At 42.0% G+C, this 21,211-nt stretch overlaps 1 protein-coding gene across 1 annotated transcript in view; it reads right to left on the reverse strand.

Moving 5' to 3' along the window:
- Window positions 1-21,211, reverse strand: part of COL4A2 (collagen type IV alpha 2 chain) — a 199,725-nt gene that overhangs the window by 14,176 nt on the left and 164,338 nt on the right. Inside the window, exons 34-43 of the mRNA XM_032212654.1 lie at window positions 20,201-20,382; window positions 19,517-19,580; window positions 17,897-17,971; window positions 15,140-15,247; window positions 12,498-12,605; window positions 11,349-11,420; window positions 8,484-8,609; window positions 4,520-4,636; window positions 3,207-3,368; window positions 2,600-2,698 (exon numbers count right to left, since the gene is read on the reverse strand). Of these exons, the coding sequence (XP_032068545.1) occupies window positions 2,600-2,698; window positions 3,207-3,368; window positions 4,520-4,636; window positions 8,484-8,609; window positions 11,349-11,420; window positions 12,498-12,605; window positions 15,140-15,247; window positions 17,897-17,971; window positions 19,517-19,580; window positions 20,201-20,382 (1,113 nt within the window). The remainder of the gene's footprint in view (window positions 1-2,599; window positions 2,699-3,206; window positions 3,369-4,519; window positions 4,637-8,483; window positions 8,610-11,348; window positions 11,421-12,497; window positions 12,606-15,139; window positions 15,248-17,896; window positions 17,972-19,516; window positions 19,581-20,200; window positions 20,383-21,211) is intronic.

Here is a 21,211-nt window from a genome sequence, read left to right on the forward strand (position 1 = left end):
TTTAGGAGTACCGTATATACTCGAGTATAAGCCGACCCGAATATAAGCCGAGGCACCCAATTTTACCCCAAAAAGCTGGAAAAGTTATTGACTCGAGTATAAGCCTAGGGTGGGAAATGCAGCAGCTACGGTAAATTTCAAAAATAAAAAATCAGTGTTATTTGAAACTCAAAGTTACGTTTATTCAAGGGACCCGCTTAATTAAAGTGTTCTATAATATCAGTATGACTTATAATACTGCAAGTCTGCAATATTAAAATACTTGTATAGGGGATCCCCGGGATCCCCCGAAGAGATCAAATCACAACCAGTATGCCACCTTCTTGGTATATTGTTTTTATTTTCACTGAGTTTTTAAAAATGAGCATTATTTCATCCTTTTTTTCTTTATGTTTGATTGGTATCTGCAATTTGTGTTAATTCTGTTCATACATATAATATAAATGAAAAACCCAGCTCTCTTAAAAAATATTTTAAGTTCTTTCTGGTGCTCCCTTTTAGAATTGGCCAACTAATATTTCTGTTCGCCCAACTAATGTCAGGCAGAGTTAACTGAAAAAGTAATTTTTCATGAAAGGACATTTTCCTAGGATTTTAATTGTTCTTACTGTCAGATTTCTTGTTATTTCCAGCTTGAGTCTCCTTCTGACAAGTTTCCATTGCTTCTTGTCCTGTCCTCAGGTGCTATTGCTGCCGCCGCCTCCTCCTCCTCCAACAGCACCAGCACATTTGCTGCCCAGCGCTGCGGCTGAGGTGAAGCCGCCAAAGCTCCCGCTGGCGCCCCCGCAGCGTTGGGCGGATATCCGGCAGTGCTGTTGGAGGAGGAGGAGGCGAACCAGCCTGCCATCGCCGGCCACCGCCAGCCCCGCCGCTCTTCCCACCCCCTTCCAAGCCCCACAGTCCAGCGGACGGAGCAGAAGCAGCTCCGGGGCTTCGCTGCTGCTCCCCGCATTTTCTGCACGGGGATCCCTTGGAGAGGGGATTCCAGCCTGCCATCGCCGGCCACTGCCAGCCCCGCCGCTCTTCCCACCCCCTTCCAAGCCCCACAGTCCAGCGGATGGAGCAGAAGCAGCTCCGGGGCTTCGCTGCTGCTCCCCGCATTTTCTGCACGGGGATCCCTTGGAGAGGGGATTCCAGCCTGCCATCGCCGGCCACCACCAGCCCCGCCAAGAAGAAACCTCACTGATGCAATCCATGAGAAAAATATACAAACAACATCAATAGTATAAAGAATAATCCAAACTCCTTGGATGTTCTGGGCACCTTTTTCCCACCTGGGCCTATTCACAGATGCCACTTCGGATCCTTTCTCAGGTTCCCTGGCTCCTGTTTTAGCACACTCCCTAATCTGGTTCAGTGGTCTTCAACTCCCCCCCAATGAATGGGAAGACACTCCCCCCTCCATCCCCAAATCCTGAATGCCTTTGCCAACTGGAAGGAATGGTGGCTGAGAAGCAGAGTTACAGGGATTCCTTGGGAGAAAACGGCACATTTTTGGTTCTTTTCACCTCATTTTATTCCGTCCAGAAAATGCAGGGAGCGGCAGCGAAGCCCCGGGGCTGCTTCTGCTCCATCCGCTGGACTGTGGGGCTTGGAAGGGGGTGGGAAGAGCGGCAGGGCTAGCGGTGGCTGGCGATGGCAGGCTGGAATCCCCTCTCCAAGGGATCCCCGTGCAGAAAATGCGGGGAGCGGCAGCGAAGCCCCGGGGCTGCTTCTGCTCCGTCCGCTGGACTGTGGGGCTTGGAAGGGGGTGGGAAGAGCAGCGGGGCTGGCAGTGGCCGGCGATGGCAGGCTGGAATCCCCTCTCCAAGGGATCCCCGTGCAGAAAATGCGGGGAGCAGCAGCGAAGCCCCGGGGCTGCTTCTGCTCCATCCGCTGGACTGTGGGGCTTGGAAGGGGGTGGGAAGAGCGGCGGGGCTGGCAGTGGCCGGCGATGGCAGGCTGGAATCCCCTCTCCAAGGGATCCCCGTGCAGAAAATGCGGGGAGCGGCAGCGAAGCCCCGGGGCTGCTTCTGCTCCGTCCGCTGGACTGTGGGGCTTGGAAGGGGTCGGGAAGAGCGGCGGGGCTAGCGGTGGCCGGCGATGGCAGGCTGGTTCGCCTCCTCCTCCTCCAACAGGCAACAGCACTGCCGGATCCAGTTGTAGACTCGAGTATAAGCCGAGGCGGCTTTTTTCAGCCCAAAAAGTGGGCTGAAAAACTCGGCTTATACTCGAGTATATACGGTATGTAAATTATTACTGAAAATGCTGTTAAAACTGTAAACATTAAGGATTAAGCTGTGATAAAACTCTGTGGAATCAATGTCAGTTTAAATGTAGCAATAGCAATAGCAATAGCAGTTAGACTTATATACCACTTCATAGGGCTTTCAGCCCTCTCTAAGCGGTTTACAGAGTCAGCATATTGCCCCCAACAACAATCCGGGTCCTCATTTTACCCACCTCGGAAGGATGGAAGGCTGAGTCAACCCTGAGCCGGTGAGATTTGAACAGCCGAACTGCAGAACTGCAGTCAGCTGAAGTAGCCTGCAGTGCTGCAATTAACTACTGCGCCATCTCGGCTCTTGTGGAAGTTAGAATACTGAATCAATCTACTTACCAGGGGGGCCTCTATCTCCTTTAGGTCCTATGGGACCAAAGTCACCAGAAATTCCTGTTTGGCCAATGAAGCCCATGACTCCTTGTTCACCTTTATATCCTTCAAGGCAAAACAATTGTAGGCATAGGTTATTAAACATCTGACTAAATAACCTAATTTATAGTCTCCACAATGAGTTTCTCCATCATACTGTCAGGCCGGCAGTTATATTCCTTTTTAGCCTGCCACACTCTCTTTTATTTCATTATGCTGTTTCATTAGTGTAGTAATTGGGAGGGGGAATAGAAAGGAGTAGAATTGTGGAATGTGTTGTTGTCATTCCTTTCTAGAAGCCCAAGGTCATCTTTTGTCTCTGCATCTCTGCATCTGACCGGAACTAGATGGGTGGGAATACCAGCATGGGCGAAGAAGATTGGACCATGTGATGGATTTATGGGTGTGGGGATAAGAACATGAACTTTCAACTGGGTGGAATTCCAGGAAGCTTTTAGATTTGGGATTCCACAGATGTGCCAAAGTGTCTGTCTTATTAAATTGGAACTTTGATGAAAGTTATGTCTTGAGCTCTGATTTAATTCTGCATGATAATTGGAATGCTGACACATACCTTTTGCTCCAGGCAAGCCTGATATTCCAGGTCTTCCATCTGGGCCCTGGTCTCCTTTTATTCCTTTTAGACCATCTTCTCCAGCCACACCTGTTGGCCCCTGTTCTCCTTTGAAGGCAGATGAGCCAGCTGTGCCTGGAGTCCCTGGAGGCCCAGGGTAACCTTCAAAATTTAAGTAGAATTCAGAATGGTCATTGAAGGGCAAAGTTTGTGACACCAAACCTGACTACCCTTGACTGTTTTATATTGGTGGACAGGGATGGTTAAAATGTTTCTAATTTCATACCCAATGATAATGAGCTATTGGGTTGCGGGGAGGGTGGTGGTGGGGTGGTGGTGGTTATACTATTTCCACAACTTCCTAACCACCTTTCCAGTAGTTTGCATTCAGACAAAGAGGGCTGCTTGTTTGGAGCAGCCCTGATCATATCCCACTCACAGTAACCCAAGCTAAGTTACTGTAATGGGTTAATGGGGGTCTGCTTCAATTGCATCATTTAAACATAACCTATGTATGTATGGAAAAGTAACTATGGTAGTGGTCAGAAAGAAACACTTCAGATTAATTACCTTCCCTACAGCTCGGATTAACTAATTTCCTAGGTCATTTTGTTTACTTTTTATCATTTCATTAGACATTTTAAAAATTATGACTGGATGACCCTAACCCTAACAGCCTGGTTAACAAATAATACTAAAACATAAACCATAGTTTATAGTTTATGAAGGCTACATTCACTGAACTTGCTAACCAAACCCAAACTTTTGGCTTAGTATAATAAGTTCTATTTGAGTGTCTCTAATTAATTTTGTAATTACATGCCATAATTCTGAATTGCTATTTTGCATGCATTTTGGAGTTCAGTTGCCTTGCCTCAATCCTGGAATGTTATTAAAGTAACCTTCCCACATTTTCTCACTCTACAAAACATTTTCTAAGAAGTTTTTTTAATCAGGCTTTTTAATTGATAGTATACTAGTTTATCAGCTATAGATTATAACTATAATTACACTGCTAATCCTATGTGAATTAACCTGAAAAGAGGGCCTGCCATGACTTATAGATTAAACCTTAGTTACAGAATTTATATTTAATTATTATTGATTACCATTTTGCCTATTTAGTTTTTGTGATGAAGAAAGGCTAAATAAACTTGCAACAAATCCAAATAGTTACAATGACTCAAAGTAATATCCAGTAATTTTTAAAATGGATGATCTCATCTTCTGAACTTTGTAACTATTTTCATGTTGTGTTTGAATAGGACTGTAGTTCATACATCACCACTGTATATATGGTAGTGTTGCATTACCTGGTACTCCATCAAAACCAGGTGAACCCATATCGCCAGGTATACCAGTTATATTGGAGACTCCAGGAAATCCTGGTCTTCCATCTGGTCCAGGAGCACCAGGTGAACCTCGCCATCCTGCCAGTCAGAAATGAAGGAACAAATATCAGATACAATCAGTTCGGCCAAACCGGTAGAGGAATTCAGGCCTGGATCGCAGAACCGGCAGCAACCAAGGCCTGCTACGCCCCCAAACTGGTTCCCTTTTTAGTGACTGCACGTCTGCAGTTCACTGTAAATTGTTCTGTGCATGCGTGAAGAACAATTTACATTGAACAGCACATGCACGAGTTGCAAACCAGTAGTAAAGCTGGCAGCAACCAACCCCTGGATACAATGTAGATGCAGGCTTTGAAAAAAGGGGGAGGATAAAGGACTGAAAGACAGCTGGATGATGCCAGAGAGAAGGTAGAAGAACTGGATATCTAAACTGAAATGGAAATTCATTCTGAGGATAGATTTGGGAGAATGATTAGTAAATACAGTAGGAAGGGCAAGTAGTTCTTCCTATCCCAAGATCTCAAGGAGGCTGCAATCTGGCTATTGTACGGGAAAGAGGGAAGGGCCATTTCCAGCCGCTTTTCCTTGCTATCATACTTCACACCAAAGCCAGAGAAAAAACCATCCTTAAACTTTTGTTCAGCTTTCATTTTCAGAAGACACCAGTAAATGAATTAGCAAGATAGGCCAGATTAGAATCTTTATTGCAGGCAAATCCCCAACCTGAACTTATCCATTTTTTTTCCTGGATGGAAGAACTAACCTGGCATATTATCATGGAGACCTGGTTTATGATACAAAGAGAATTATTCCCTCTTCTACCAGACTAGTCTTTGTTACAGCAAGTTGAGACTGAAGGGCAGGAATGGCATGGTGGTTGTTTAGTCTGCCTTCAGAGTGGCAGAAGGTGCCTTCCCATCCAAGTAGCACTTCAGATGGGAATTTTCTCTTGTAAATTTTTTTTTTAGTTTCTGAATTTTGAGAATAGATCATGAAGAGACAAGAAATATTATTAGATTTCTAATGGTTAACAGTCAAACAAAGCAATATTTTTTTAAAAAATGGTAGCTTTAAATACACCAGGAATAATTTTACTTACAAAATATGGCCTTGGGCTTATTATAGGGGAGAACTTATTGTTTTGGGGTTGCCGGGCAGCTGCTCCCTTGTGAACTGGCTCCCGAAGAGCCGGGCACAACCTCAGGGGTGAAGCAGCCATGAGGTGACCAAGCTCACAAGCAACCACCCGGCAAACCCCCTCTCCAGCCGGGCGGAGCGCCATTCACTGACCTAAGGCGCCAAGCCATGTGGCGCTCTGCCAGCTCCCCAGCTCCCATGGCTTGGCACATTAGGGATACCTGCTAGGTCAGTGCATGGAGCTCTGCCCAGCTGGAGAAGGTGGTTGCGCGAGCGCCTGTTCTGCCCCCAGCAGGCATGCCTCCTAGCCTCAACATATCCGGGCCCAGCTCTCCCTGCAACAGCCGCTGCTGCTGCCACGCTCCCCCCTCTGGCCAGGCAGAACGCTACTCCCCAACTTGCAGTATCCCGAAGGCGGCAAGCAGGGACGTGCAGTCAGGGGAGGCAAGGGAGGCAGAGCCTCACCACTGTCATCATGAAAAGAAAAGAAAATGTAAAAGGAAAAAGGCAAGAGCTAAGGTCAGGCTGAGCTAGTTGCTGCCAGAGTTACCATGGATGACTCTGCTTAACTGTTTAAAAAAGCCTCTAAAAAGTGCCCTCTATAGGAGGAGGCAGAACGATGTGCCTCATCTAGTCTGACTTTAGGCGTTTTATGATCACTCAAGCAGAGTTAAGCAAGGGTTAAAAGCTGAAAAATTCCTCTCTCTCCATGTCATTCTCCTGCCTCCTACTGTAGAGGACACATTTTTAGAGGCTTTTTTAAACAGTTAAGCAGAGTCATCCAGGGTGACTCTGGCAGCAACTAGCTCAGCCTGACCTCAGCTCTTGCTTTTTTCCTTTTACATTTTTTTTTCTTTTCATGATGGCAGGCAAGAGCAGAGTTGAAATCCTCTCTGAAACAGCTGGAAAAGGTACGTGTGGGTCAGAGGGAGGGAGAGGAATTCAAACTTCATCCTCAAGTGTAGATCCCTCCCCAAGTGTAGTTTGATTGCAGGCAGAGCCACGTTGCCTTTTCAAACACACACATACACACACAGACACACCCCTGGATAAAACTATATAAGCCCAGCTTCACTAATTACAAGTTTGAAAAGGCAACGTGGCTCCGCCTGCAATCAAAGGCTCGAATCAGTTCCAATCCGGCTTCTCTGCCTCTTCTCTCACCCCAGCCTGCAAGCAGGAGGTGAGTGGGTGGGTGGGCTTTATTGCATTTCAGGCATTTCCCACCCAGACAGCAGGGAAGGCAGCAGGGGAATGGGGTGGGGTATGGCAGAGGAGCTTCTTTCAAGCCATTGGAAAATATATTCAATCTAACTTCTGTGTTTGTGTTTGTTTGAGAGAGAGTGAGTGAGAGAGGGAAGGGGGTAGGAGAGATAGTCCAATCCAACTTCTCTGTGTGCGTGTGTCTATTTGAGAGAGGGGGGAGGGAGGGAGAGAGGTAGGAAGGAGGGGGAGAGAGAAGAAAAATAATGAAGGAAACTTTTTTGCAAAGGAGAAAAACAAATGTTGTCTCTTTAAATCGGAACTGAGCATGCCTGGCTGTGGAATTCTGGGAGTTGAAGTCCAGAAGTCTAAAAAAATTTGAAACCCACCACTGTGTCAGTGCCTCACCAGCCATAAACCTCACCGCACGTCACTGGCGGCAAGCAATGTGAGCACCTTTCTCCCCCCCAGCTCCTGTGGCTTGGCATCTTCAGGATATTGCTATGTCGCTGAGCGGTGCTCTGCCTGGCCGGAGGGGGGGTTGTCCAGGGGGTTTATTTTCGGGGGTGCGCTTATATTTTTGCCCACGCGAAATGTGGCAAGGCTTTAGTTTCAGGACAGGTCGTATTTTCAGGAAAACACGGTAATCCTCAACTTAAAAGCACAATTGAGACTAGAATTTCCATTACTAGGCAAGACAGCTGTTAAGTGAGTTGCACCTGATTTTGCTACGATTAAGCGAATCACCACAGCTGTTAAGTGAAACATGCAGTTAAGTGAATCCAGCTTTCCCCATTGAGTTTGCTTGCTGGAAGCTATTTAGGAAAGTGATCCCAGGATGTTGCAATCATCATAAATCCATGCTGTTTGCCCAGGGCCCAAATTGTAATGTGACTGCAGGGATGCTGCAACAGATGTAAGTGCAAGAACTGGAATAGGAAGTCATTTTTTTTCAGTGGTGTCATTAACTTCAAATAATCCCTAAATAAATGGCTATAAGCGAGGACTACTTGTACTAGTTAATAAAATAAACACATTGTCAAAAGTTTAGGAGATGTATTATAACTAAAGAAAAAAACCTTGCCATTTTGAAATATTTCATCTGAAAATGGATAAAGTCAGCTATGCCAGAAAGACAAGCAGTCAGGCATAAAGTGAAAAAAGAATTATTCCTTCCTACTATACCAAAATAAATGGCTGTATGTTGTAACAAAAAGCCTTTAAGAATACAGTCTGACACTCTTAGGTGAGATGAGGTTTGCTGGGAAGTAAGAGCAAGTACAATATTCAATTCTAGAAAATACAAATTTGAGTCATTAAAATCAAACCATTTCAATCTTGTGTGAGATGCACAGATGTTTTAGAAAAGAAAAGAAAAATAAACTGGGCAGTCTTTATATGAGCACAACTGGATATAATATGAGCTAAACGATTCTTGCAGCTGTAAAACTTGCAATATATTCATTAAAAAAGTTCAGATTTCCATGTTAGTACAACTGTACTTTATGACATGAAATTTAGGATAAATGTTTTGTTTCTTTAAAAAACAAAAGTATTTTATTAATTGTGAGGCTAATAAACTAACCTGGATCCCCTCTTTGCCCCTTCTGACCAGGAGGTCCTCTGCTGCCTTCAATGGGGCTTGGGTCTCCTGCTGTACCCTTCTCACCCAAAACACCTGGAAAACCTGATAAGCCATACCCATCTGGACCTGTTGTGGAAAAAAAATGGAAATTTCTATATTCAGCATAATACTTTTCTAAATATGGCAATATTAATTATCCAGATTCTAAATGAAGAAGTCTTAAATACTAACCACAGAAATGTGAGACATAATAATATGGAGAGTTTTCATATTTTGAAATTTGTGAGTCAATATAGAGCAAAAAAGTCTCAAAAGTATCCACTGGAACACAAATAAAACCCATATTAAAAACATATTGCATTAAAAATAACTAAGATGATTAAAGGCCTGGAGACTAAAACATGTGAAGAATGGTTGCAGGATTTGGGTTTAGTTAGTTTAGAGAAAAGAAGGACTAGGGGGGGACATTATAGCAGTATTCTAGTATTTCAGAGATTGCCACAAAGAGGAGGGGGTCAATTTATTCTCCAAAGCACCAGAGGGCAGGACATGAAACAATGGATGGAAACTAATCAAAGAGAGAAGCAATCTGAAATTAAGTAGAAACTTCCTAACACTGAGGACAATTAACCGGTGGAACAGCTTGCCTTCAGAAATCATGGGCACTCCATCACTGGAGGTTTTTAAAAAGAGATTGGACAACCACTTGTCTGAAATGGTATAGGTCTCCTGCTTGAGCATGGGGCTGGACTAGAAGATTTCCAAGGTCCCTTCCAGTTCTATTCTACCATGTTTCCCCGAAAATACGACAGTCTTATATTTTTTTGACCCACGAAATATGGCCTTGGGCTTATTAAAGGGGAAGGCTTGTTGTTTTTGGGTTACTGGACGGCTGCTCCATTGCGACCGGGCTCTCGAAGAGCCGGGCACAACCTCAGGGTCGAATGGCTGTGTTGCGCTGTCGCAGCAGCAACACAGCAGCCAAGAGGTGACCACACTCGCAAGCAGCTGCCCAGCAACCCCCCTTTCCAGCCAGACACAATGCCGCTGACCGATCTAGCGGTACCCGGAAGGCACCAAGCAACGTGAGCGCCTGTTCGCCGCCCTCTACCTCCCGTGGCTCGGCGCCTTTGGAATGCCCCTAGGTGAGTGAATGGGGCTCTGCATGGCTGAAGAGGGGGGTTGAGCAAGTGGCTTTTCCGCTCCCCACTCGCGCGACTTGCAGCCTCACGATGCCCTTGGCTAACTCTACAGTACCTGCAGAGCCAGGGCATCTCCGCTGCTGGCGCCGCCCGCCGCTTGGTTTTTTTTTTTTGCGGCTTTCAAAGCATGGAGGATGGGTGCCACTCTGGAAGTATGCTCTATGGTAGCGTACAACCATAAAGCGTACTCCCAGAGCAGTATCCTACCTCTGTGCTTTGGAAGCTGCAATGGAGGACGGATGCTGCTCTGGGAATACGCTCTATGGTTGTACGCTCTGCAGCCCACAACCATAGAGCATACTCCCAGAGTATGCTTTCGGCTTTGAAAGACGAAAACAACCCCAAGCGGTGGGTGGTGCCAGCAGCAGAGATGCCCTGGGTCTGCAGGTACTGTAGAGTTAGCCAAGGGCATCGTGAGCATGCGAGTTGCGCGAGCGGGAAGTGGAAAAGCTGCTTGCGCAACCTCCCTCTCCAGCCATGCAGAGCCCCATTCACTCACTTAGGGGCATTCTGAAGGCGCCGAGCCGTGGGAGGTGGAGGGCGGCAAACAGGCGCTCACATTGCTTGGTGCCTTCCGGGTACCATTAGATCGGTCAGCGGTGCTGTGCCCGACTGGAAAGGGGGGTTGCCGGGCGGTTGCTCACGAGCATTGTCACCTTATGGCTGTTGTGTTGCTGCTGTGACAGCACAACACAGCCATTCGACCCTGAGGCTGTGCCCGGCTCTTCGGGAGCCCGCTCGCAAGAAAGCAGCTGCCCGGCAACCCCCCCTCTTCAGCTGGGCACAGCGCCGTTGACCGACCTAGCGGTACACCGAAAGCACCAAGCAATGCGAGCGCCTTTGCCCCCACCTCATTGGTGCCTTCGGGATATTGCTAGGTCGGCGAGCGGTGCTCTGGCCAGAGGGGGGAATTGTCCAGGGGCTTATTTTCAGGGTGGGTTTATATTTTTGCCCATACAAAAAATGTGGTAAGGCTTTAGTTTCAGGACAGGTTGTATTTTCGGGAAAACACAGTATTCTAAGATTCAAGGAGAAAATTTTGGCCTAACACTAGAGCCAGTTTGTAATTTAACCTTTCTAGGTTTCTATTGCTAAAGAGGCTTACGTTCAAATACCTTAGAATGGCACTCTCAGATATGAGCTGAATTAGAAGTGCTTTCTCAGATATTATGGCCCCAATAATAAAGAGTTTTCCAGGTTAACACTAGCACTTTAAATTGAATTCAGAAATTAAATGGAAAATAATTAAAATGATGTACCAACAGTACAATATAATCATAACACTCATTACAGAGTGTTCCAGCTGTCACACTTTGTACTTGGAAGCTTCTGGACTGCTTCCCACATTGCAGTAATCAAAATGAAATATTTTTAGGACATCAGTCACTAAGATTATTGATATAAACTATAACAATAGCTTCTGCTGGTAAAAATCACCCCTTGCTACCGAGAAAACTAATGAAGCTAATGACAACTATAAAACTTCGCAAGTGTCTATAGATCCAAATTTGCCACCTTGAAAGCTGGATCTATAGCTAGAAGCCTGATACTTTTTTGGGGGGGGGGCAGTGTTGTTCCTTTTATTTCAAGTTGGATATCACTTATTCATAAGAAAAGTGAGGTTTCATAATATATGTCAGACCATCTCAAAACTGGAACGTACCTGGTGATCCCGACAAGCCTTTAGAACCTGGCAAACCATCTAATCCAGGAAGTCCTCTGATCCCAGGCAGTCCTTCCAAAAGTACAGCAAAATCAATATTATTCACAGACTTAAGAAAAATATAATACAGATTTCTTTTAAAATTGCTGCTGAGTTTCAAACTGATAAAATTTTGTAGGTTAGGCAAATGTTATAGCCATTATGCTATTAAAATGCCATTGTTAACAGAAGCTGAAGCACGCATTATTGAGCCAAGTGCAGGAAAATGCAAGAAAAAGCTAGTTGCATAAATTTAATTTTGTATATGGAGAAGTCTGACAAGAACACTCACAGGCAAATTATCACAGATATTTAAAAAGCCCTTAACAACAAAGAAAAGCAGCTACAGCAGGCCCAGATTCAACTCTCAAACCTCTTTCTCTTGCCCATGTATCCTAATGGACTGAGAGCTACTGGTATCTCAATAGAAGGACTGTAGTTATGTTCCTTTTAGGATCTTTGGCCTGCCATACTTTCTATTATTTCACTATGCTGTTTCATTAGTGTAGTAATTGGCAGGGGGGGAATAGAAAGGAGTAGATTTGTGGAATGTGTTGTTGTCATTCCTTTCTGGAAGCCAAGGTCATCTTTTGTCTCCGCACCTCTGCACCTGACTGGAACCAGCTGGGTGGAGATGCCAGCATGGCCGAAGAAGATTGGACCATGTGATGGGTTTATGGGTGTGGGGATAAGAGCATGAACTTTCAACTGGGTGGAATCCCAGGAAATTTTCAGAATTGGGATTTCCACAGATGTGCTAACATGTATGACTTATTAAATTGGAACTTTAAGGATCGTTTTGCCTTGGACTCTGATTTAATTCTGCATGATACTTGGAACGCTGACAGTTTGGCACTTCAGTCAAGATGACGCTTATTACTAGACTTCAGGTTCTTTGCTTCTGACATTTCCTGTTCTGGTCCTTACATAAAGCTGTGGAATTCACCAAAGGAATCAATTCTTAAAACCTAGCTCATCCTTTCATAGACTTCCCAAAACAATTCCACAGGGTTGGATGTATTTTTTAAACAGATGAAATACAGAAAGAGCTGCCACTGAATGTAGCCTACGGCATATTAATATCAATTCTATTGGTAGAATTTAATTTACCTTTTCTTCCTGGAAAACCAATGTTTCCAACATTTCCTTTTTCACCAGAAGAGCCAGGAACACCTGAATTTCCAGGTTCACCTTGTTCCCCAAACTTTCCTGGGAATCCTACAGAACAAATAAATATGTATCCATTAAAGCAGTAGTGTATTCCTCCAATAATGGTAAAATGTATCAATTTTTGCAAGAATAAATTGATTATTATTTTAATACTGAAAACCAATATAATGGGAAATAGGTTATGCCACATTTGTTATATTTAGATTATGGGCCTGCAAGGTGCTCTTGATTATAATTGAAAGGAGAATTATAATTGAAAATAACAGAACAAAACAACATCTTGAACTAAGCAAGGCTTCTGTTAAAATTCAAGCCATATCCTTTAAATTTAGGCAAAGAAAACTTTTGCTATATTATATGGGACAATCAGACACTCTCTAAAAATCTGATTATATATTCTCTGGATTTGGATCTCTTGTTTTATTTTAACTTAATTTTCTTGTTTGGGCAACAACTTGTTAGATTTTTTCAAATGCACTGTGATTTTATTGAAAAGAAGAAATAAAAAAGCAAGTTTGATGAGACAAAACCTAGCGTTTTTCATTAACAAACCGTTGTTTTAATTTCTCACAATAAATATTACTTTGGGGAGATACATCTCACATGTTATATATAATATTAATTACAACACTTAATATTTTGGTTGGAATAAAAAGCCTTTAATAAATAATTTTTGCATCAATTTCCTGGCAAATTCCAATATCTTGGAAATTCTTCATAGTCAAGATTACCATTAAGAATTAAGAACTGATTGTGTACAAAATGTATTGTATTATGCCACTTATTACTTTATATTAAAATAGAGCCAGTGTGGAGTTTGAGATAGTCTGGATTGGGGATAGGTGAGTTTGCTCCTCTCTTACTGCGAAGCTAAATTGGTGAAGGGATTTGCAAGGGTAGAGGGCCAGCTGCTTTCTGTTTCTGGTATTATAACAGTAAGAGAAAACCGCCAGGTTCTCTGGCCTGTTTTAACATGGAAGCAAATATATACAAACAGTTATTCAGGCAATAGATCATTCAGCGAACTAGGTCATCTAGATGACATTATCTGACTAAAAAACATCATGTGGAATTCTTGATGGACAGAATAACTCTATATATGCAGATTTATCTGGTGACAACTATGGATTTAAGGAGCCATGGTGGCGCATTGATTAGACTGCAGTATTGCAGGCTGACTCTGCCCACAGATAGGATTTCAATCCTGATGGGGCTCAAGGTTGACTCAGCCTTCCATCATTCTGAAGTTGATAAAATGAGAACCCAGATTGTTGGGGGCAATATGCTGTATATGCAAACCACTCAGAGAGGGCTGCAAAGCTCTGTGGGGCTGCATAAAAGTCTAAGTGCTATTGCTGTTATTATCTGGTGATAATTATGACATATTGTGGTTTAGAATATAAGAAGTATAAATGGTAAAAATGAATGTATTCATGAAAGTGAAAGTGTAGGTTTGAATGATGGAACAAAATGTTTCCCAGGTAGTATGAATTAGTATTAGCTGGATGTTGTGGGTATGCATAAAAGTAGAAATGTGTAGTTTGTTTTTATAGTTGCAATGTATGCTGTAATGCACAGTGAAAAATGAAAGAACTTGGGATAAATTTTTCAGAAAAATATTGTGCAACATTATAAAACAATGTGATCTAAGCAAGTTCTTTTGTTAAGTGACTTGGAGTGAGAGGTCAATTCAGAACCACACTGGTGAGCATCTATTTACAAAGATCTGTTTTTAATATGTGGTATAAGACCTTGCATATAATGGTGGAAAAATTATTACTGTATAAATCTAAAAGGCATGATGGTAAGTTTGAGAAAATTGGTGAAGGGTGTAATGGTGGTAAAAGTGATGGAGTCATGAATGAATATGGTTTGAATAAAAGAGTTTAGAAACAGCACATTGGTGTGGTCCAGTCAAAGAGATAATGCTTGAGAATCAAATTAAAATAATTATATTACTGAAGATGGATCATCCAACAGGAAGGGGGATGGAAACCTGGATGGATGGAAGAGAGACATAGAGAGAGGGAGAGAAGAAAAGACAGTTTGAAGAACACACGTGTATGGATGAGGAAAAATCAAGGATGGTAAGCAAGGATAAACAGAGCCGAGGTGGCGCAGTGGTTAAATGCAGCACTGCAGGCTACTTCAGCTGACTGCAGTTCTGCAGTTCGGCTGTTCAAATCTCACCGGCTCAAGGTTGACTCAGCCTTCCATCCTTCCGAGGTGGGTAAAATGAGGACCCAGATTGTTGGGAGCAATATGCTGACTCTGTAAACTGCTTAGAGAGGGCTGAAAGCCCTATGAAGCGGTATATAAGTCTAACTGCTATTGCTATTGCTAAAAACCACAGAGAGGGAGACTGAATTGTTTTAGTTTAAACCATTTTTTGTTTTTCTTATCTCATGCTTCGACATTGTTTGTCTTTTCTGCACTAAGTATAAAATGGCTTACTGTAAAGGGAATAGCATGAGTATGTATGCAACTTCTCAATGCTTAAGTATCACATTGTTTACTCATAGTATTTACCTTGTTTGTTATAAACTTTGCTATTTGTAATATCTAAGATATAAAAACTTTACCTCTTTGCCCTATTAACCCCTGAGAGCCTCGAGGGCCTTCCATGCCTTTCACACCAGCATATCCTTGATCCCCAGTTTCGCCCTTCTTTCCTTTGTCGCCTTTCAACCCTGTAAAATAGAAAAAAATAATACTTTTTTGTATAGCGTTATTTCTGACATGCTGGGCCCCATGAAGTCTCCATTTGATGCTCATTCCTAAATATTTTAGATGTGTAGTATGGATTCCTAAAAGGATCAACAAGATGATTTTTTAATATTTTTTCAAATATTAAGAATCAAATTGTGAACATAGAAATGTAAAATAAATATGGACAACTGATGTCTACAGGCCAAGTGTGCCCTTAAGGAAATGGCTTTCAATTAAGGCTGACTGGAATTTTTTGGGGGTACGATGATATGAGGCAGTGAGCCAAACTGGGAGGAATCCCCAGGGTAGAGCCTGCACCAGAGGCTGTAGGGTTTATTTGTTTCCATAGACTTTTAGTTGCTCAAAAGCTTAAACCTTAGACAAACATAGAGGAAACACAGGAAACCCATAGTTAACTAGGGCAGGAAGGCAATGCAGCATGGGCCTAAATCAGGTGTGTCAAACATGTGGTGTATTGTTGCCATCATGTGACATTTTGTGACCCCCCCCCCTTCATAGAGCTTGGTTGGGTGTGGCTTGGTGTGATGCATCCGGTTCATTGTCTGCCAGTTTGACACCCCTGGCCTAAATCCTTAGAAAGCAACCTAGGTCTAAACCATTAATAAATTGCTCAAGTCATGGCAATTGGAAGTTGGCAGATAGGTACTATCCTAAGTTCAACCTATAGCTCAATGCTGATCAACCATTTATATATTAACAGAATTTTTACTTATAGCATGAAAAACCTTTTAATTGCTTTATAAAACAAATTCTGCATATCCACGCTACAGATCGTAATCAGGTCATTGCAATAAATGTTGTAATTCTCATTGTTTCCTTACGTATAGTTTCTTTGTATGTTTTCCTACAATTTTTATCTGCTTGATATTTGAGATCCATGTAGGACAAGTTAACAAGGGACCAAAGCAACTATGGGACAGAGGTGCTGTTTAGCTGTCACCCTTCCTTGTCTAGAAAATTGTAAATCTTCATCATTTTACTTCCTAGAGATTCAAAAACTTGTTAACTTCAGATTTCTGGAATAGGTACCTGAGAAATTAGGATCCTTTCTAAGTACTTCCCAGGCCTGGTCCTCCTAATACTGTCACCTGCTGAGACTTTTATTGAGAAGCCTGTGAATGCTCTAAATGAGTTGAGGGAGAGACACCAGGGATCCCTCCAGATGTTTTAAACTAGAGTTCTTATGACTAAAGTTCCCACAATTAATTCCATTAGAAATTATAGGCATTAGAAGGCTACACATCTGCCACATTGAAACTTATTACTGCAGATTTCATTTAATTTGGTAATGTTGATGATGCATAATTTTGACAGGTTAGCTAGCTTATTTATTTAATTCTCTTCCTGAGTTAAGTCCATAACTGGTTAGGTTCACTTAACATGGCAAAGCCAAAACCAGATTAAAACACAGACATATAAGATCTTACTGTAACCAGTGAACTCAATCAATGCATGCCATCGTTACAGTATGTTATTTCAAAATGGAATAAGGTAGGGAGAGCTTTTAGATTGTGGCTCTGGAATTCTTTCCAACTAACAGGAATGATAGGAGTTGTCTATATTTTCTTCTGTAGAGCGAAGTAAAATATTGCATCTGTGTAAATATTTCTGCACTTCCCCTATATTGTATCTTTGTCTGTAGGTCCTGGGTGCATTGGAAAGCAGGGGCAGCAGACCACACATGCTTCATCCTGGGTTACATGGCCAGGAGAAAGGAAAGAAGAGAATGAGGCAGTCAGCAATGTTCTAAGATGTTGTCCAATTGCTTCTCTCATAGAGGTTCCCTTCAGCAATGGTTTTCTCCACAGACCAAAGCCAGACCCAGTCTATTTTCAAATCCAACCTTTCCTTTGCTAGCTCCTCCTCTCCACACCAAATTTGGTTCTGCTCTGTTCAGTTTTGGACAGAGACAGTCCTGATTCCCTTTACGTAATTTATTTCCAACATTCTGTTTAGTTACAAAGAAGAACAGATGTCTAGTAAGAATGTTGAGTTACATTGGAGCTCAGTTATAAGTGTGTCTATATGGAGAGAGAATGCAGAGGGAACAGGCTGCATTCTGAGTGGTCTGAACATCGCAATGTTAGTTTTCCATCTCGAAATGGGAATCATTATCATGGTTTCATAATAAAGATCCTGATTAAGTTAAAGACGACGAACCTACAAAGCACTTGAAATTAATGAATTGCTCTATCTTAATTAAATAGAAAGTTCAGTCATCTTCTGTAATGATATTGAAATGCATCAAATATATTGTAGTCATTCCTAACTGCATAAAACTGTTAATGAATCTGTTCTCTAGTTAGCTATTTCATCTGATAATGAATTATTCTGTATTATAAATGTGTATTATAAATAAACTCATGTATCAGAGGCGGGTTGCTCCCGGTTTGGCCAAACCGGTAGTGGTGATTTGACCTGGGTCGCAGAACCAGCAGTGACCCAGGCCAGCCAGCCCCCGAACTGGTTCCCCGGTCTCTTCTGCCATTGCTGGCATGTTTCTGCATATGCACATGTGCAAGCAACGTGAAACGCACACAAAGCGAAACCAGTACCAACCGGTGCAGGAACCCACTCCTGACATGTACACATTACACATACATAAATACCTGCTTGTCCAGCTATTCCAGGAATTCCTTTAGAACCTTTACTTCCTGGCAAATTCATCGTATCACCTCTGTCACCTATTAAGCAAGAGATATGTTTAATTTTACCAGTATCCATCTTTTGAATATATTTTAATGTAAAAACTTGTTAGAGAATTTCTTACTATACACATCCAGATTTAGAGAGACATTCTACAAGATTTTTTTCCCCAACAGATGGAGACATTTTGACTCTTTGATTGGGGAAGATCATCTGATTTCCCAGACTGAAATGAGAAGTACTGGAACATATTCCAGGAAAGAAATTACGCCAATATTCTGAAATGCAAGCATGACTGAACACCGGGTAAAACAATTAAAGAATCCTTTCCCCTTAGCTATTTCTTTCCTTGTGTCCAAGCGGACATGATGATAAAAACTCTCCCAATGTTTTCATATTCTTTACAGAACTTAAAACTAAGAAAAAGAACACTCAAGTTATAGAATAACCATACATGATAGTGACATTCCTGCAGGATACTTGTGTAATAATCTGCATCTGCCAATGAATGCGAACTTATAACACTATATATGAAGAGCAGTGGTGGGTTCCAGATCCCAATGCAACCGGTACGGTTGCAATGAGGCCTGGTGTCCACCACATAAAGGTGCACAGCATGCATGCACACATGCGCAATGCACGCATGCGTCCTTACCTCTTGTGAAGCCTCCGCTCCGCTCCGTAGCTGGAGTGTCACGCAGGAGCCGTGCGCTCCATGTGCGTGTACGGAAGCGCTGAAGAGCTCAAATACAGGTAAGGAGCTCGAGCTGGTTGGGCCTTCTGGAGCACCGTACTGGAATGGTACCCGGTGCTCCGGGCAGGCACCGATACGCCCGTATTGGGGCGTATTGCCTGCAACCCACCACTGATGAATAGACATCTAAGTTAGCAGTCTCCCAACCTTTTCTAGGAGACTTTCTTTAGAAGACTTTCTTTAGGAGTCTTAGATACCAGATATTACCTGTTTATAGGATTACCTGTTTTACTCCTGCTGTGCCAAAGTTTTTGTAAGATATACAAATGCATTGCTTTAAGTTAGGCCATAGATAAAAGGGTTGATTTCAAGAAATCTCTTAAGTGAAAGGTGTAAGGCCTTTGTTTCTATGGCTCCCTTATGTCTAATCTGTATCATGCTTTTTTCTGTGCATGTATTCTACAATGTTAGGGGACAATGAGGAAATTCCAAGGTATATAAAAAACAGAAGTTCCTGCAATAAGGAAAGTAGAAAATCACATTTTTTTAAAAAACAAAGCATACAAATTCAAAAAAATTGAATTAGAAGACAACACACATAACCAAGATATCCATCTTTGCTCAGATAACACCATCAACAAAACCTTATATGGAGAGACTGGGAACGCTTAACAAATTGAATAGCTATGAGCTGCCCCTAGCACTTATAAAATGTTCTTTGTTGAGAACTCTGCATTACTTTTAGTACAATACAAAAAGGCAACAAGTAAATATGAAAGTATATGAAGAATAAAATTATGCAAGAAACCAAGTTCAATGTCACTGTATAACTACATATATGAATTAAAAATTCAAACAAACTTAGATTCCTAAAAATAATTGGACTCACCAATTTCCCCCAGTTGGCCACTTTCACCAATCACACCTGGAACTCCTGGAACACCCTTTTCTCCCTATCACATTGAGAATGGACACAATTTTATCAATTAGAATTAATATTAACCAGAAAGTTGGTTTTATCAGAATGCTGTCATGAGTCTTGATAAGCAGAAATTATAGAATGTGTAGCATGTTATGTTTTTTTTAAATTTATCAAATTTGTATACTTCCTGATTCTCAATTACTCTGGGCAACTCATAACAACTAAACCAGGAAAGTACAATTAAATTTTATTACAATAAAATAAAATAAAATATAGTGTGAACTACTGATAGGATAAAAACAAAACCAAGGAGCTTCACTATCCCTCAACAGAGGCCTGCAGAAAAAGCCAGGTCTTCAAAATGCTCCAGGTTCCTCTAGATAATGTTCTATAATTGAAGGGACCTGGAACAGGCCCATCCTGCCAGAAGAAATTGTCGGTCTCTCTAGTAACCAGGCCCTATGCTTTAGAGTCACCTTTGAAAAAAAGAGTAAAATCTCTTATGATAATTTAATGTGTTGTAGGTTAGATTTACAGAATTTGGAGCTTTTGGTGCTCTACTTTATGAGCTCCCATAAAGTAAGAGTTAAAACACAGAGTTAGTTTGATTCATGCATGCAGACAATCATCAACACACTCAGTTTTGCTCACCCTCCATCCAACGATTCCAGGGAAGCCAGGAATACCACGAGGACCTGGGATACCAGCATATCCTGGAACACCTCTTATTCCTTTAATTCCAGTTTCACCTTTCTGACCTTTTTCAAAACTAGGAAATCCAGGTAAACCTGATATTCCTGTCTGACCAGGTAATCCGAGCAATCCTTCATGTCCTACAAACATACAATTGAAAATATTAATTTATTCTCATCTCTGCAAAACTTTATGTCTCAGGTATGCTTGGCAGCAGTAGGAGCTCTATCCAAAAGTTCTTGCTTTTAAATTGGCATGTTCAATAGGGGCACAGACCACTATATCCAACATCATTCTGCCTATCCTGTGAGGACAACCAAAAGGGCTTGCCTAAGATCCTTCTATGGTGAAAGATAAGAGGATCAGAAAGCAGACATTCTCAATGATTGACCCAATGAGAAATATGCTACATCTGGTCTTTCACTTCTGGCATTCAGACAAGCATTGAAACCTTTCTTTTTAGACATTTGATGCCTAGTATTGACTTTATGGTGAACATTTCAAATATGATTTTTTTGTTTTTAGTTACATTTTGCTATTGTAATACAATATTGTTATTATATTCTTGGATGTCTTTTATGCTGCTATGAATTGCACATTAGAACCTTTGATTAAAAAGTAATTAATTAATATTGATTAGAATGCACTGCTTTTCCTTGAATGGGATCAATTGGTGCCTGGCTGTGAATGCTATCCTAATTTACTAAAGCACAGCATTCTCTGGCTTTATCACTTGAAATCAGCCCAAAATAATGGGGATATGGTGGACCATAGCTGGGCATTTTCTTGAGCATTTGGATCTCTAAAGAACAGTGCTACTCTTGCCTACTTCCTTAAGCGCTCTCATAAAATTCCTCCAAGATAAACTGTGATGGCCACAATCTTATGTCAGGAATCTAACAAGGCTGTGAAGAGGATTCAGAGTATAATGAAACCCAAGCCACCTCAATTCAGGAAAAGCCATTTTTC

This window comes from Thamnophis elegans, chromosome 3, assembly GCF_009769535.1.
Source record: "Thamnophis elegans isolate rThaEle1 chromosome 3, rThaEle1.pri, whole genome shotgun sequence".
NCBI classification, from domain to species: Eukaryota; Metazoa; Chordata; class Lepidosauria; order Squamata; family Colubridae; genus Thamnophis; species Thamnophis elegans.